The following is a 16,818-nucleotide window of genomic DNA, read 5'->3' on the forward strand; positions in this document are numbered from 1 at the left end:
ATGATTGACAGCTGATAATAAACAATGCTTTTGCGTTCTGTTCTAGCGTAGTGGGCCAATAAGAAGAGCTTGAAGGCAGGGCAAGCATTGCGGGCTTTTTTTGCACTTATTCTATTTCATCTTTTTAGATATTAGTCTGAATCATTCGGTTTGCAATGCATACCGAACCGAAAGTGTCGTACCAAACAGTTCAATACGAATATCCGTATTGTTACACCCTTTATATATATATATATATATATATATATATATATATATATATATATATATATATATATATATATATATATATATATATATATATATATATATATAAGAAACTATTGATTTAGCACTGAGCCCTGGTGAACTGGTCTGGGTGTTGCTGGCTTGTTCTCTGGATACCCAGAAAAACATTTTCTAACAGAATCTGGAACCCAAGGCTGTAGATCAGATTTATCTAGCATGAAGAGTGTGATCTAGCAGATCGTACCTTCTTTACTGTACCAAGGACCTGACAGATCTTGAAGATCTCATCCACCTCACTGTTGCCAGGAAACAGAGGTCGTAGCGTGTAGAGCTCAGCCATGATGCAGCCTACTGCCCAGATGTCTATGGGTGAACTATACACTGGTGACCTCAACAGCACCTCTGGAGCTCGATACCTGAACACAAACATAAAAGTTTTTATGTGAGTAGAGCAACTTGGTGGCCATTAGACAACAGATTTTTTTAAACTTGTCAAGGTTGTATTTGGGCGGTTCATTCCACTGCGACGACCCCTGATAAATAAGGGACTAAGCCGAAGGAAAATGAATGAATAAATAAAGGTTGTATTTGACATAACTTAAGCACTATATTATATTAAATAAGGCAATCAAAAGAATTAGTATCACATTAAAGTGAAAAATAGTGTCAGTGAAAACAGTCCAGTGGGCAGTGCATCAACATAATGTGCAAATAAGCTGTAGGCGTTCTGAGTTTCAAGCTCGTGGGGTTTTCTGGATCCTATCCCCCTCTTTCTTCAACTTCTCTTCCTGTCAATATGCTGTTTTGTCATAATAATATATGTTCTTAAAATTAATTAATAATGGTACTATTGATATTGACATGCACATAAAAATAAGTGTTTAAGTGGTAACATTATATATTTATTTTTTAGTTATGCCTTTATTGTGTTTGTGTTCTATTATTTATCTATCTGGGTGCTATATTAGACAGCAACTTAACTTTTGAAAGCTATATCTCCCATGTCACAAAAACTGCCTTCTTTTATCTGAGAAATATTGTTAAGCTACAAAGCAAGCATCTTAGATGCAGACAACTCATGCTTTTATGACTTCTAGGCTGGATTACTGTAATGCTCTGTTCGCTGGTTGCCCAGCATCCTCAATTAATAAATTAAATTCAGTTAGTCCAAAATGCAGCTGCCAGAGCTCTTACCAGACAACCCTCCTCCCCCCTAAAAGAACTAGCTAATATTTATCTAACCAACCTTCTGTCTCACTACAATCCAACCCACTTTTTAAGATGTCAAAACTCAGGGCTTTTGGTAGTATACAGAATAGCAAAATCTACTAAAAGAGGTTGAGCCTTCTCATATATGGCTCCTAAACTCTGGAACAGCCTTCCTGATAAATAATTATTATTTCCAACTTCCAATTTTTTTTTTTTCAAATAATACGCGATAGAGGTTGGTGACTCTAGAGTAATTTAAACGAGAGCGGGTGGTCTAAAAATATAGCGCTCCTGAGAGATGTGTGTGTGTGTGATTGAGACAGTGCACGCATCTGTCGTGGTGCTTTATGTCGCTTGTTATAGGTTGTCTGGTCTCTGTAGCATCCAGCTGAGTGTTTTTTGGGAGGCATATTTAATCGCTACATTTTACATTCTTTCTTGGCCCAATATGTACCTGCTATGTGTATATAAATAATGCTGATATGATATATGAAACACAATCGGTTTTTGGCAAACATATTGAGTGGATATGTTTGTAAATCTGACTTTGAAAGAGTCAGTGCCTCACCAGTAACAAACCTCACCGCATATCACGTGGCACTGATGTCTCATCACAAAGGGGCAAATAAAAGTGACTCTTTTGGTAGAACCCAATTTTAACGAGAGATTTTGGAAACCAGATCTAAATTTAACGGGAAAGGTTGAGTTGGGTAAGAAATAGGGCGGGGGGAAAAAAAAGCTAAATATACAGCGGGAGCGGTCTGGTGTGGAATAAAACATAGCCGTAGCATTTAGTACTTGCAATATATTGTAACATTTTTGCAAGTTACTTGTACATTGCTTTCTTATGTTGTGAATTTTTGTTGTGAAATCCCATGTCAGAAAAGATCTCATAAAGGGTGCTAGTGTGATGTCCCAATACAGTGTTTTTGCACTCTTACCATCGCGTTGAGACGTAGTCTGTGTAAGGTGGCCGAGAGCGGATCTCACGTGCCAATCCAAAGTCAGCAATTTTCACCAACTCAGGACCCATACATAACAAATTTTCTGGTTTCATATCACGGTGAAAAAATCCTACAGTATCACAGCAAAGAGATCATTTGCAGTTATTATAAAGTATCAAGTATTATAGAAGTTAAAATTGTTACGGCTTATGTTATGAAGCTTATTAAGACCTGTTCACAGCAAGAACAATATACCTAAAAAACATTTGTCTTGTTTCTAGTCTAAATATGAAAAATTCTAGAAAATCTTGAAAATCCAATAAAAATTTGTTTTTTTTTCTTAAAACAAGCAAAATAATGTAAAAACAAATTTATTTTACGTACCCTTTGGTCAGATCTTTGTTTAAAAGAAAAGCACACTTAATTTGGACTACTTATAGATATTTGGACAAAAAAAAGACAAATACTCCAAGTAAGAAAAGTAATTTTGTTGTGTAAATATAAAGCCTTGTTTATACTCGGCTCAAAACCTGAGGGATGAGCTTGTTAAAGCCAAAAGAGGCCATGGCAAAAGTGGAGGCACAGGTGGCTTTAATACACAATTACAGAATTACTGTTTTTTCACTATTTATTTTGAATTTCAAAACGATTGAATAGTTACAAAACTATAAGGAACAAATTATTTCTTTGAAAAATGAAAGAGAATAATTGAACCTATAGGTTTACAACATACAGATGGCCTGTTTATTTAAGCTTCATTGATGAAAATGGTCACGGATGTTGGGTCGTTATTGCCTGTTTAGAATTTAAGTACAAAACAAAAACTAGCCAGACAGTAATGTGTGAACTGTGAAGTGGGCTAAATCATAAAAAAAAAAAAAAAAAAAATCAGTGTATTTAGTAAGTGTATTTTTTCTTGCTTTTATTCTTACCATAATAAAGAAATGTATCGGTCACACTTTAAAATAAGGTTTATTAGTTAATGGTAGGTAATGCATTTACTAACATGAACAAACAATCAACAATACATTTACTAATGTATTTATTCATGTTAATAAACGTTAGTTAATGAAAATACAGTAGTTCATTGTTAGTTCATGTTAACTCATGGTGCATTAACTAATGTTAACAAGCATGGACTTAAATGTTAATAATGCATTAGTAAATGTTCAATTATGATTAATAAATGCTGTACATGTGTTGTTCATGATTAGTTCATGTTAGTAAATGCATTAACTAATAACCCTTATTGTAAAGTGTTACCAATATATCCATAAAGTAACCCATGATCTATTGTCATTAATATGTTAATAAACTTTAATAGGTAGAAATATCTGAATTTTGAACAAAAGCAAGTGATGCAACAAAGTTTGATTAAAACTTTTTTAATTTTTTATAAAAATCTTTAAAATCATAAAAATGTATAAAAATATTTACTTATAAAAACCCTGAATGATTTTAATTATATGACATACTTCTGGAAACTTCTTACTTCTCTGTTTATCCGTCTGATTTTACAGTTGATCTCTTATGACTGCCCCCTGACGTTTAAAAGAATCTCAATGGCGAAAGCGTACAGAAGGAAGATGAGACCCCCTCTAATATAATTTTCGCTGTAATTTAGTCGACTCTTTATTCCATGTGATAAATAAACTAAAAGTCAGTCAACAACTTGAACTGTAAAAATATTAAGTAAAGTTGAATTGAGCAGTCTATATGCTTTCCATCTTAAAAATATATATAATGCATTGCTAATGAGTTTATCACTTTCCCTTTCCTTCGACGTAGTCCCTGCTTTTTAACAGGTTTAATTAATTATAAAATTTATTTTTATGAATTGGTATTATCATCTAAACAATTTTATGATCATTTCAGTTATTACATTTTAGGTGCTAAGCTTTAGCACCGAATAAATGAAGTCATAAGTACAGATGACTTGCAAAAAATAATAACAAATGTGCATCCTGGCTTTATTATTAATATACATAGAGCGCACATGGTTGTGACATGCAAAAGTGAGCGCATTCAAAGCGATTTCATAATCTTGCATATTGTCAGCGGCTTTGTCATACGTGTACATTATTAGACTACACAATATCGTTATACTTGAATAACGTCCTGAATGAAGCAGTCAATGCTCCTTCTTGTTCACAAAGATGAACAATGAAGGCGCAAACCATCATTCAGGTCTTCTGCTTTGATGATGATGAACCTCACTGAGACTCCATCCTCGGAAAAAAAAACTTTGGATCTGCGCAATCACAGGGGTAGCCCCATTGAGCTCACAAAATACGAAAATCCATATTTATATGGAAGAATCACATCCCTGATAAAACCTTGCAAGGTGCGCACACTGAGCGCAGGTGCACGATGCGATGCCAGGCGAAAGCATAAATCAGCCTTAAAGGGTCACGAAACACTAAAACACATTTTTTGAGCTGTTGACAGTCATATATGTGTCCTATGCTGCTATAAACACTATTAGGACACATCTATTACACAAAAAAGTCAAAATAGGTTGTTTTTACGTTATTTCGGGCAAATTCGTTCTTCTGGTTTGAAACTTATTTTTGAAGCTGCGTCACAACGATTAGATCCTTGTGTGTATTCCAGCGTGTAGACTGGCTGTCTGTACCTGGGAGTACTTTGTGACGTCTCAGTGTGCTGCATTTATTCATGAAAAAGCCTTGGTTCAAATCAGTCAGCGCACTCTATTGTGTATGCGGTGCAAGTTCATTAATACGCATGATAGCTTCGAAGACTTTTTGTAACTGAAACAGTGTTCAGACGGCAGAGAGATGCCATGTTGTGTTGCGAAAACAAGTGGAAGAAGAAGAACTGTTTGGAGATACGAGTCGTCACGGTTGCATTTTTAAATAAGCTGCAACGAAGGTTTTGTTTTCATTTTCCCGCCATGAGAGCGCAGGTGGACTCACGTGTTGATTACAGTACACGAGACAGAAGTACGTTTGTACGGAACATTTTTTTACTCGAGAGCCGGATTTGTTGCTCTTCTCCTTTAAAAAAAGACGCGGCTCCAGTTGGTGTTGATTGTCCTGTCTTTACAGATTTGGTAATGAATTTTGGCGATCAGATGTCTTTGTTTGTTTATTCAGATGGCAAAGCTAGTTGAACGGATTCTAATCGGCTGTCCATGTTTTTGTTGTTTAACAGATGAAAAAAAAAATCCAAAAGTGTCTCCAAAAATACCAATCATGTGTTTTTCTCAATATAGTTGTGTTTTTTAAATTAAAACAATTACTAAAACGTTACCGAAATCATTATGGCTAGCGTTCTTGGTGTAAACAGGTGCTTAAAGAGAGTTAAAGAGAAAAACTCACCATGCTTGTGCACAAATGCCAAACCAGAGAGAACTTGAAACATGATGTTCCTTATTTCATTCTCAGTAAACATCTTATTTTCCCTTGTGTCAGAGTATTTCACACACACAAAAAGACACAAAAGAAAAAAAGAAACAGAGGAAGAGGATAAGAGAAGAGTAGTCCCAAAAGTAACCCATTAGATATGTGAGACTCAGTGGTTTTCTCTTTAGCTGCAGCTGTAGAGAAGGGTAGCATAAACTGAGAAAGCTACAGCTTAGCTTCACTAAAAGGATCACTTAGAAAAAGAAATGATGTGCCAAATGGAAAATGATACGCTTTTCAGGTTTAATAGGATTAAATTCAACTTTTTGGCAGCAAATGAGATACTCACACATCCTGTCACCACAGAGATACAAGAACAACTGAGCTTTATTATTTATTTACTTTTTTCAACATTTTTTGTTTCAAACAGTTTCAAAATTCAGCCTGTAGTAGGTCTTCATTTGAAACTGCACTCAGACTCAGTTGTTCTAGTAGTGGACATGAATTTGACAGCCCTGTGACCTACCATGCTTATGAATAAATGATAGTCCCTGCAATATTTGAAAGCTTATATTCCTGATGACTGACTCTGGGAACAATTTGGTTCTGGAGACAGAGAATCAGCACAGCTGTCAAACAACTGATGTTCACCAGCCACACTTACGATCTTTTAAACATTTTGTAACCATGGTTCATTTTGACATAACAACTATAGGTTAAGGCAAATTCAACTTTTTGGAAGGAATTATGGGCACTTAATAACAGCAAACAAGAATCTGACTGATATAGAATCTCATCATACCTGTCTTTCATGAGCTGGTAGAGGTTTTCTTTCATGTATTCAAAGACAAAGTACAAGTGATCATTCTCTCGTATCACCTCCTTTAGCTTCACCACATTAGCATGATTCAGTTTCTTCAGCGACTGCAACAGAAAATGGAAAAATCCAGATTTATAAACTAACATCTAACTTCTATTCATGCAACATCAAAACTGGGAAAAAGAAAGAAAGAATAATGTCTAATATTAACCATCTTATGAAGTACCTAAATGTATATAACTTGAATTTGTGATACTGATAATCAAAGCAAAAATATACATTTAAAATACATTCATGAAAATTACATCTGAAATTCTTAGTTGAGGAAATGAGTGTTCTCTCTATGTTTGGGTTATTTTAAAGGTACAGTATGTAAGTTTGACGGCCAGTGGTTGAACTAGGTATTGCACATCTGGTTCAAAACAAACACAAGTGCAGGTTGCCAGATTGACAAGACAGCAGTGTGCTGACTGCAGTGCCTAAAGGCTGATTGAAGGCTGATTTAAACCTAAATAAAAGCAACGGTACGCAATACAAGGAACATCATAAATGGTATATCATACACGGGTGCTGATATATAATTGGCTAAACTGGCAGTGGGCGGTTTAAATAAACCAAAACAAAAGCCCCTTTCACACATACAGACCTTTCCGAAAAATTACCGGCAATTTTCCGGAAAGGTCTGTATGTGTGAAAAGGTCCTTTTTAAAATACCGGTAAATTCGTTCCAGCTATTTTCCAGAAAGAAAAGTTGTAACATTACCCGGTAATTTGCCGGAATGCTGCATTGTGAACACAGAAGGAAGATTGCTGGAAAGAGCGCGTGCACGTCCAGAACGTGCTGACGTGAGACGTCTACTTTAGCCAATTAGTACAGTCAGACGCATTCACGCCCGCACGATTTATAAAAATAAAAGCCATTGAATATTTTTCCAGACACATTTAGCTGCTAGATCAGGGGTGGCCAACCCTGTTCCTGGAGAGCCACCTTCCTGCGGATTTCAGTTGCTACTCATATCAAACACACCTGAACCAATTAATTAAGACCTGAACACCAAGTGATAATTACAGGCAGGTGTGTTTGATATGGGTTGCAACTGAAATCTGCAGGAAGGTGGCTTTCCAGGAACAGGGTTGGCCACACCAGTGCTAGATGTTAGTCAGACAACGTTTATATGTTCCTTCTTGATGCTAACTTTGTAAATAATTATTGATAAGATGCTTATGATAAGCTGTTGTTTGTTTACCTTCAAGCTCTGCTCTGCTTTATCGGTATTTTGGAATGGATGTGTGAATGGCCTTTTCCGAAAAAAATTCTGTAATGTCCTTGCCTGTATGAACAGCGCTTTTTTGAATTTACTGGTAAAGTCGTTCCGGAAATTTTCCTAATATTTACCGTTATCACTGTGTGAAAGGGGCTAATGACAGCCACTCTGGAATGTAACTCACATGTTCAAAGCAGAACAACTGACTTTAGCATTGTTTCCAGAGAAACAAGAATGTTCACTTAGCATGTTTCTTAAATATCTCCAAATAAATTATGGTATTTTTATGCTTTAGAAGAGTCAAAAACTTACATACAGCAACTTTACAGAAAACTACTTGTAGTTGACTTGATGGCTTTTAAATTATTGTACTTTAAAAAAAGCCGAAGTTGTGTTCACTGAGTTTGCACCTTGACTTCTCTCAGATTCATGCACTCCTCCCAAGAGTAGAACTTCCTCTTCATTCTGTAAGAAACACAATGAATGATCTCATCTCCATGGTTTCATTAACAACAAGCGGCTTAGGAAAATCCGAATCACCACGCCATTATCATTAGAACAATGCTAATATACCTTTACATGTGATTTTAATAGGTTGCGTTCATGAATATACAGAATCATACATAGTTTTTTTTACAACAATAAAATAGAATAAAACATTCATAGACATATTCATTTGCCATTTTTCTACTTATGTAATAACATTTTTTTTTATCTTACTTTGTTTCTATACTGACCAGACTATCAGTCAGATTTTCCAGTTCAATAATACTTGAAACAAAAGCATTTCAGCAGCTGGTATACAGGACCGAAGAATGAGACCTAAGCCTGAAATTCCATGTGGAATTATGTAAGAGACAGCAGCACTGATACTTTCACTGTCACCCAGGCCACTTTCACTGTCACCCAGGTATCAACTTGCCTAGTGACTGCCTTTTCCCGCACAGGCACAACTACACCAAAGAGGGCCATTTATAATTCACATCACCAGCCCCCATTCAATGACCAGACCAAAGTGTTGGGTGAAACTGCACTAAGATGCATTCACAAGAGAAAGTCTGGGTAAGGCAGGTTTGATATGACATTTATGAAAACCCAAGTATTAAATATAACATAGACACATATGGAAAATCTATGAAAGTGCTGTTTTGGTTGTTTTTGTCAGAATGATTTAATATCAAGGGTTTGGGAAATTAAGGCTTAAGAGCTTTAGGCTGAAACATACAAACCCAAGAGTCTGATTAATAGTGGACACTTCAGAAGAGAAAACACGAGAACGATTACAGTAAACTACACCATGGTTCTCATTACTAAACCAGCAATGAGCCCCTCTCTTATTACAATACATAGGTGGCTAAACTGCACTTTACTAGCAAGTTTTTTTCTATTCTTTTCATAAGCTGATTTATAAATGAAACAGCATTATTTCTATAAATATACAAACTAATTTAAGATAGGTACAGGTGTTAATGTTATTAAAATAAGCGCAAGACATCTTTGCCTGCATATTGAATGGATTACTTCAATGCTGGTCATTTTGTCTGACAGTATGTGTTTGAGTGAGATATTGATCTGTTGTTTTCAGGTATAGTATAATGTTTTGGCAAATTCTTTTATGAATGTTGTACATTTTATATGTATTTTGAAGCCTGTATTTATTATTTATTGGTACATCTCTTAAAAACATTTTTAGGGTGACGATTTTACCCTCAGTCCGAGGATAGCATAAAGCATTATGGCCAATACTTATCCTGAAATAAAGTAAAATAGGACTTTAAATGATGATTTTAAACTGTTGCTCTGAGCGCTCTCCACCAACACTCTATTATAAACATTATTAGTCATACAATTGTGATTACTATTCAATGCATTATGATCATAGCACACTAAGCTGAGGAATTTTTATATATAACCTATAAAACGAAAACTATATACACTCACCAGCCACTTTATTAGGTACACCTGTCCAACTGCTCGTTAATACAAATTTCTAATCAGCCAATCACATGGCATGACTCCATGCATTTAGGCTTGTAGGCATGGTCAAGACGGTCTGCTGCAGTTCAAACTGAGCATTAGAACGGGGAAAAAAGGTGACTTTAAATGTGGCATGGTTGTTGGTGCCAGACAGACTGGTCTGAGAATTTTAGAAACTGCTGATCTATTGGAATTTTCATGCACAACCATCTCTAGGATTTACAGAGAATGGTCCGAAATATCCAGTGAGCAGCAGTTCTGTGGGCACAAATGCCTTGTTGATGTTAAGGTCAGAGGAGAATGGCCAGACTGGTTCGAGCTGATAGAAGGCAACAGTAACTCAAATAATAACTCGTTACTACTGAGGTATAAAGAAGGGCATCCATGTACACACAACACAGCAAACCTTGAGACAGATGGGCTAAAGCAGCAGAAGACCACACCGGGTGCCACTCCTATCAGCTAAGAACAGGAAACTGAGGCTACAATTTGCACAGGCTCACCGAAATTGGACAATAGGAGAGTGGAAAAACATTGCCTGGTCTGATGAATCTCGATTTTCGCTGTGACATTCACCTTTTGGATGTGGTGGAACGGGATATTCGCATCATGGAAGTGCAGCCAACAAATCTGCAGCTACTGTGTGATGTTATCATGTCAATATGGACCAAAGTCTCTGAGGAATATTCCCAGCACCTTGTTGAATCTATGCCATGAAGGATTGAGGCAGTTCTGAAGGCAAAAGGGGGTCCAAACCGGTACTAGTAAGGTGTACCTAATAAAGTGGCCAGTGAGTGTACATTGCAATTCTGATTTAAAATGTAACCAAATGAGCCCTTTAAAAAATTATTATACCAAAAGAAAGATTTGTCCAAAAAACATTCTAAAAAAAGACCCGGTACTGGTAAGGTGTACCTAATAAAGTGGCTGGCATACAGTATACACTGCAAAAAAATTATTTTCTTACATATATTTGTTTTCTTGTCCAAATATCAAAAAAAATAGTTTTAAGGAATAATTTGACTCATTAAGACAATAGTTTTTGCTTGTGTAGTAAATGCTTCTTGATTTAAATGTCCCATAAAATTAAAATAACATATTTTAGATGTTAGTATCAGTGTTGTAATTTAGATATCTATTTGCTATTTTGCTCCAAAACAGTGACAAAATTTGTGTTTAGAAAATCCAAACTGATACAAACATGTAAAACTTGTAGTTTGAGACCTCCTCCTAAATTAATCAACGGTTTTTCTAACATCACCTCATACTAGATCTTATCAAATCATAACCAATCAAATGCACTCTAGTATCTTACATGCCCCACCCACTTTAAGCGTTTTTCATTTGCTTTTTATTTGATGCACTTGAGCTCAACCACTTCCACTGGCAGAGCGGAGATAAAACAAAACGCTATTGGTTGTTTTTAAAAATGCCCCACCCTTTCTTTGTGTTTGGGTTGAGATTAACAAAAAAAAAAAAAAAAAACATCAATAAAAAAGCATATTTTAAAGCACTTAACGGGACTTTTATGAATTTTTAGAAACAAGACAAACATTTTAAGTAAGAAAAGCATTTTTGCAGTGCTCATACTTCAAATAAAAGTCAACACAAACCCTCGTAAAAGTCTTAACACTGAAAATGCGTCTAACGCGTTTAAACATGCTTCTGTAAAGAACAGGAGTCCATTCTTCGTACCTCGCTTAAATGATCCAAGATGATTTGGCAGATCCTGGATCTTTTAATCTTGATAACTGATCTCTGGCTAATTTAGTTTTTCAAACAAGTTCGTGAATCAGATTAAAATGTCTGGATAAACTAATCTGAGATGGCTGCGTGTGTTGTGAAGGACAGATCTACGGTTTGTTAAATATGATATGCAATAACTTTACGTATTTGTTGTGCCCTGCAGGCTTTACACTTTCATGTGACAAGTGTCTTTAGCAATTTATTTAGTTTTCCAGTTAGAGCGGATTTTCTTTATTATAGTAGCCATAGTAGTATTATAGTAGCCGGTTTCTTGAACGTTGTGAAGAATAACTGGATGTTTACAAAAGCATTTTGATATTGGTAAAGGTGTCTGCAACTTTTGTGAAGCATCAAATCACCGTCATATTAACTGTCAAAACATGTTTATGACTGCATAAATGTATTATTCCTTTAAAAAAAAGTTGCATATTGTGCAAGTTTATTATTATACACAAATTGTACTAAAGCGATCTAAAAATTTCCACCAGATGGCAGTCTTTGTACTTTTATTTTGGAGTGCATATTGCATAAGTCCTATTAATAACTTCATACTCATAGTTAAAAAATATAATTAATATTTTCCCAAGTGTATATAACTACTACTGTAAAAAAATATCAAAATTCGGTACATTCTTTCAGTATCATCTTTGCTTGAACTGACCCGATCTAATCCTGTTTATATGAATTAAGCCTGCTCCCTAGCAGGTTTGAGCTTTCAGAACTGTTGCTATGACAACAACTCTCGGATCAGTTTTGAAGAACGAAACGATCCTGGATTGTGTCAAATCGTCAATAACCAAATCCAGCTAACGAAGTAATCCACGTATGAAGAACAGACCCCAGACCTGTATATGACAGACAACAAAATCGAAATAAAATCTTGATTTAAAGCTTTTAGAGACTACCATTGAAAAGCAGGATGTACATACATCTGAAACCTGGCTAACAACTTTGTGGCCACTCCAAATGTGGAAGCAAATAGTCAGATTTTGATTAAAAAAAAAATAAATAAATAAATAAAATATATATATATATATATATATATATATATATATATATATATATATATATATATATATATATATATATATATATATATATATATATATATACACTTGAAGTCAGAATGTTTTGCCCCCCTGTTTATTTTTTTCCAAAATTTCTATTTGACAGAGATTTTTTCAACATATTTCTAAACATGATAGTTTTAATAACTCATTTCTAATAACTGATTTATTTCATCTTTGCCATAATAACAGTAAATAACATTTGACTAGATATTTTTCTAGACACTTCTATACAGCTTAAAGTGACATTTAAAGGATTAACTAGGTTAATTAGGTTAACTAGGCAGATAAGGGTAATTAGGCTATTTATTGTATAAAAATGGTTTGTTCTGTAAAAATATATAGCTTAAAGGGGCTAATAATTTTGACCTTAAAATGGTGTTAAAAAAATTAAAAACTGCTTTTATTCAAGCTGAAATAAAACAAATAAGAGTTTCTCCAAAATAAAAAAAATTATCAGACATGCTGTGAAAATTCCCTTGCTCTGTTAAACATCATTTAGAAAATATTAAAAAAAATAAATAAAAAACATTCAAAGGGGGGCTTATAATTCTGGCTTCAACTGTATAAGTATATTCAATAGATTAACTTGCACGGATTAATTGTTCACCTAAATAATTACAATGTGTGCTTTGCTAGCAAAATAACCGTAAATTTTGAATTCACATAGACTTTAAAGCAGGATAAGCCAATTCATTCTTTTATTTATTCCATGTTTTGGCTTACTTGCATTTGTTCTATGTTATCAGACCTCATGTCACATCCTGTAAAAAGCCTAACTTTCCTTGGATGTCAGTCCATGTGTCACTGATTAGCAGGAAAGTAAGACAAATTATTTTAGACGCATCTGTCTGACACACCTCTTGATGGCCACTAGTTCTCCAGACTCGTTGCTCTTCCCCATTAGAACGCTGCCATAGGTTCCATCACCCAGCTGCTTGAGTGTAGTGTAACGGTTCATTTTCACCTTTTCACCCAGAGAAACAGTACTGACAGACGGGCGTCTCTCCTCTTAGATTATCTGATCATTGCTATGCTGTAGACAAACTTTGGAAAAGTCAAGCAAGGGATGCCACTCCATCCCACTGTACTGTTGGCACTGAAAGCAAAAACAGAAAATACAATATAACAGTTTACTGTACCTATTCAGCAACAGCACTGTAGTGCACACTTTAAATTTTGACTGATGGTAAAATACATTAAAGACATTTTATTCATGTAATCATTTAAAAAAATACACATTTTTTTGTATACAACTTGTCTTTGAATGATGGATGTCAGTGTTATTTGGGCAATATTGGCAAGCCTAATGTATCCAAGTATGTTCTTAAGAAGATTTTCGTTTTCAGACTGCATAAAACAGAAGTTTGAACCTACTTTGTTAATGCATTTCAGAGAGAAAAGGCCATAAAACATGTTGTTTACAATAAGAGCAGTAATATGGTATTAGTATGAGCCTATAAAAAATTAGAAACTTAAATGATCTCACACCACAAATTTAATGACATCTCACCAAGTAAAACATGGTACAATATCAGGGTTTCCACGCTTTCATTAAAAGCAGATTCAAAGACTTTTAAGGACTTTTAAAAGCACCATAAATTTAAAATCAAACACTCAGTGGTGTAAATTAACTAATTACTGTACCCAAATTACTGTAACGGAATAGTTTTTCTCAGGGATTGTAATTTACCAAGTAGTTTTAAAAATGTGTACTTTTACTTTTGAGTACATTCTTAGTGCTGTATCGGTACTTTTACTCCATGACTTTCCTTCAACCTGCAGTCACTACTTCTTTTTTTTTGTCTATGGGGATTATTTAGAAAAATCAGTCCTGTGATTCCTGTCCAATCAAATCACATATAGAAGGTTATTCTCATGATAATGAACTACCTCAAGACATGGGTGATATTCTAATTATTTAATTTGTAATGTAATTTAAAATTACAGCAAACTGTTTAAAAGCATTAAAAGTGTCCAAGATGTTCAAAATGTTTACACGCACTAACACAGAGACTATTTAGATCAGGGGTCACCAAACTTGTTCCTGGAGGGTCAGTGTCCTGCAGATTTTAGCTCCAACCCAAATCAAACACACCTGAACGAGCTAATCAAGGTCTTACTAGGTATACTTGAAACATCCAGGCAGGTGTGTTGAGGCAAGTTGGAGCTAAACCCTGCAGGGACACCGGCCCTCCAGGACCGAGATTGGTGACCCCTGATTTAGATGCATGTCACACAGGGCTCGAAATTGCGACCATTTTGGTTAATTATAGAATCCATCTGAGTAAGCCAGGTACGACAGGGATGTCCAAACTCGAATAGAGGTAAAGTTGGTTTTATATTCGCACATTCAGACGTTCCCTGTAATAATATAATTTAATAAATGTATTATTTGGAAACTCTAAATAACAAAATCATATTAGCAGCAAATGACTACAACATTGTTCACAGTCAAATAAACAGTGTTATTGTTGTTTTCAAGTCATACTTCCATGCTTATTCCAATCTAATATTCAAAGTAACATGGTAAACAATATAGAGACTTCTAAATGAATAAATGTGCGAATATAAAACCAACTTTACCTCCATCAAACTCAGTCCTGGAGGGCCGGTGTCCTGCATTGTTTAGCTCCAACTTGCTTCAACACACCTGCCTGGAAGTTTCTGTTATAACTTACCTAAAAATAGCTTGATTAGCAGGTTCAGGTGTGTTTAAATGGGGTTGGAACTAAAACATATAGGACACCGGCCCTCCAGGAATAGAGGTAAAGTTGACTGTGAACAATGTTGTTCTTTGATAATCATTTGCTGCTAATATGATTTCGCTATATAGAGTTTGCAAATAATACATTTATGAAATTTTAATATTAACGGCAAAGTCTGAATGTGCGAATAGAAAACCAACTTTACCTCTATGCTCCAGGACCGAGTTTGGACACCCCTGACGTACGAGGAACGGACGCCAGAACGGTTACATCGGCTTAAACCATCCTAACAACATATAAACACCACATAGAAAAGTCATTGCTAACATCAGTAGATCGAGCTTGCATTATAACGTAAATATTGAGCCAAAATGCACGAGGCCCAAAATGACAAGCATTTAGTAAAAGGAAACGAGTAAAGGTTCACAAACCGATCTCTGTCAGTAATCTGGTTTAAGAGGTATTAGTGGATCGACACGGGGCACACGGAGTTAAGATGCTTTTCAAGGTCATTCAATAAGCTGGGCAAGTGTGCACTAACATGGAGAGGTATAAATCAATATATTAACGTTAACATTGCAATAACATGTAATAAGACAATAACGCGTGTTTTATGTATTTAACGTTAAACACAATCAGCATAATCTATCAGTCCTTGTGGTAACGTAACGTTATTGTATTTACATTTCAACATCAATACGCTTAAAAAGCCATAACAGTTTCTTTACTTATAGTTATTAATCATTATTACTCCAAACTGTGTTTTCGTTTGATTCTAGTGATCTTGCTGCAATGTTTTGCCCATGCACATGATGGTGATCGCGTAAACTCACCCGTTGTGATGGCACTCCTCCCCGATAATCGTTGCCTGTGTGTGTAGATAAGACTGATGTGTTTACGAGAGATAAAATAACAGTTTATCTCTCTGTTATAAAGGCGTGATCCATCCTCACCCAGGCAACCGACACTCGCGACGGCCAACAACACACAACCGGTCGGAAGTTTGGAGTCACGTGTATCCGCAAAGGTTCATGGGGCTTGTTGTTCAAATGTTAAACACTTTCTTGCGAGGCACGTATGTTACTTACATTCATCATTTAAATTTATTTTCGGCTTAGACCTTTTATTAATCAGGGGTGGTCACAGCGGAATGAACCGTCAACTTATCCATCGTATGTTTTTTGCAGCAGATGACCTTTTAGCTGCAACCCATCACTGGGAAACTGTTGCTTATTTTATTATGTATTATTTATATATTTTATATTAATAGTAGTAGTAGTATAAGTAGTAGTAGTAGTAGTGTAAATAAAGCTGATCGATTTTTTATTGACTAAAATGTAAATAGGCTAATTAAAATTGTCTATGGATTGAAGTTTATAGGAATTCTTAGTAGCCTATTATTGAGTCAAGAAATGGAACTCTGGGTAATTAAAATACGTTTCACACAGAGTAATTAGAAAAGTTAGATATAATTTTAACAATCTAATAA

The 16,818-nt window shown here is 35.1% G+C and overlaps 1 protein-coding gene across 26 annotated transcripts in view; it reads right to left on the minus strand.

The window, feature by feature from the left end:
* The window catches only part of mak (male germ cell-associated kinase), a 37,621-nt gene extending 21,287 nt beyond the window's left edge, over positions 1-16,334 (minus strand). For 4 of the 26 annotated variants that reach the window (XM_073940060.1, XM_073940058.1, XM_073940056.1 and 1 more), the window contains exons 1-8: positions 16,163-16,318; positions 13,482-13,720; positions 8,242-8,296; positions 6,549-6,670; positions 6,273-6,352; positions 5,723-5,805; positions 2,379-2,511; positions 473-644 (exon numbers count right to left, since the gene is read on the minus strand). In XM_073940060.1, the coding sequence (XP_073796161.1) occupies positions 473-644; positions 2,379-2,511; positions 5,723-5,795 (378 nt within the window). In that variant the 5' untranslated portion in view covers positions 5,796-5,805; positions 6,273-6,352; positions 6,549-6,670; ... (1 more) ...; positions 13,482-13,720; positions 16,163-16,318. 26 annotated transcript variants of the gene reach the window in all.
* Between the last annotated feature and the right edge of the window lie 484 nt (positions 16,335-16,818).

Source organism: Danio rerio, chromosome 24, assembly GCF_049306965.1.
Source record: "Danio rerio strain Tuebingen ecotype United States chromosome 24, GRCz12tu, whole genome shotgun sequence".
NCBI lineage: Eukaryota > Metazoa > Chordata > Actinopteri > Cypriniformes > Danionidae > Danio > Danio rerio.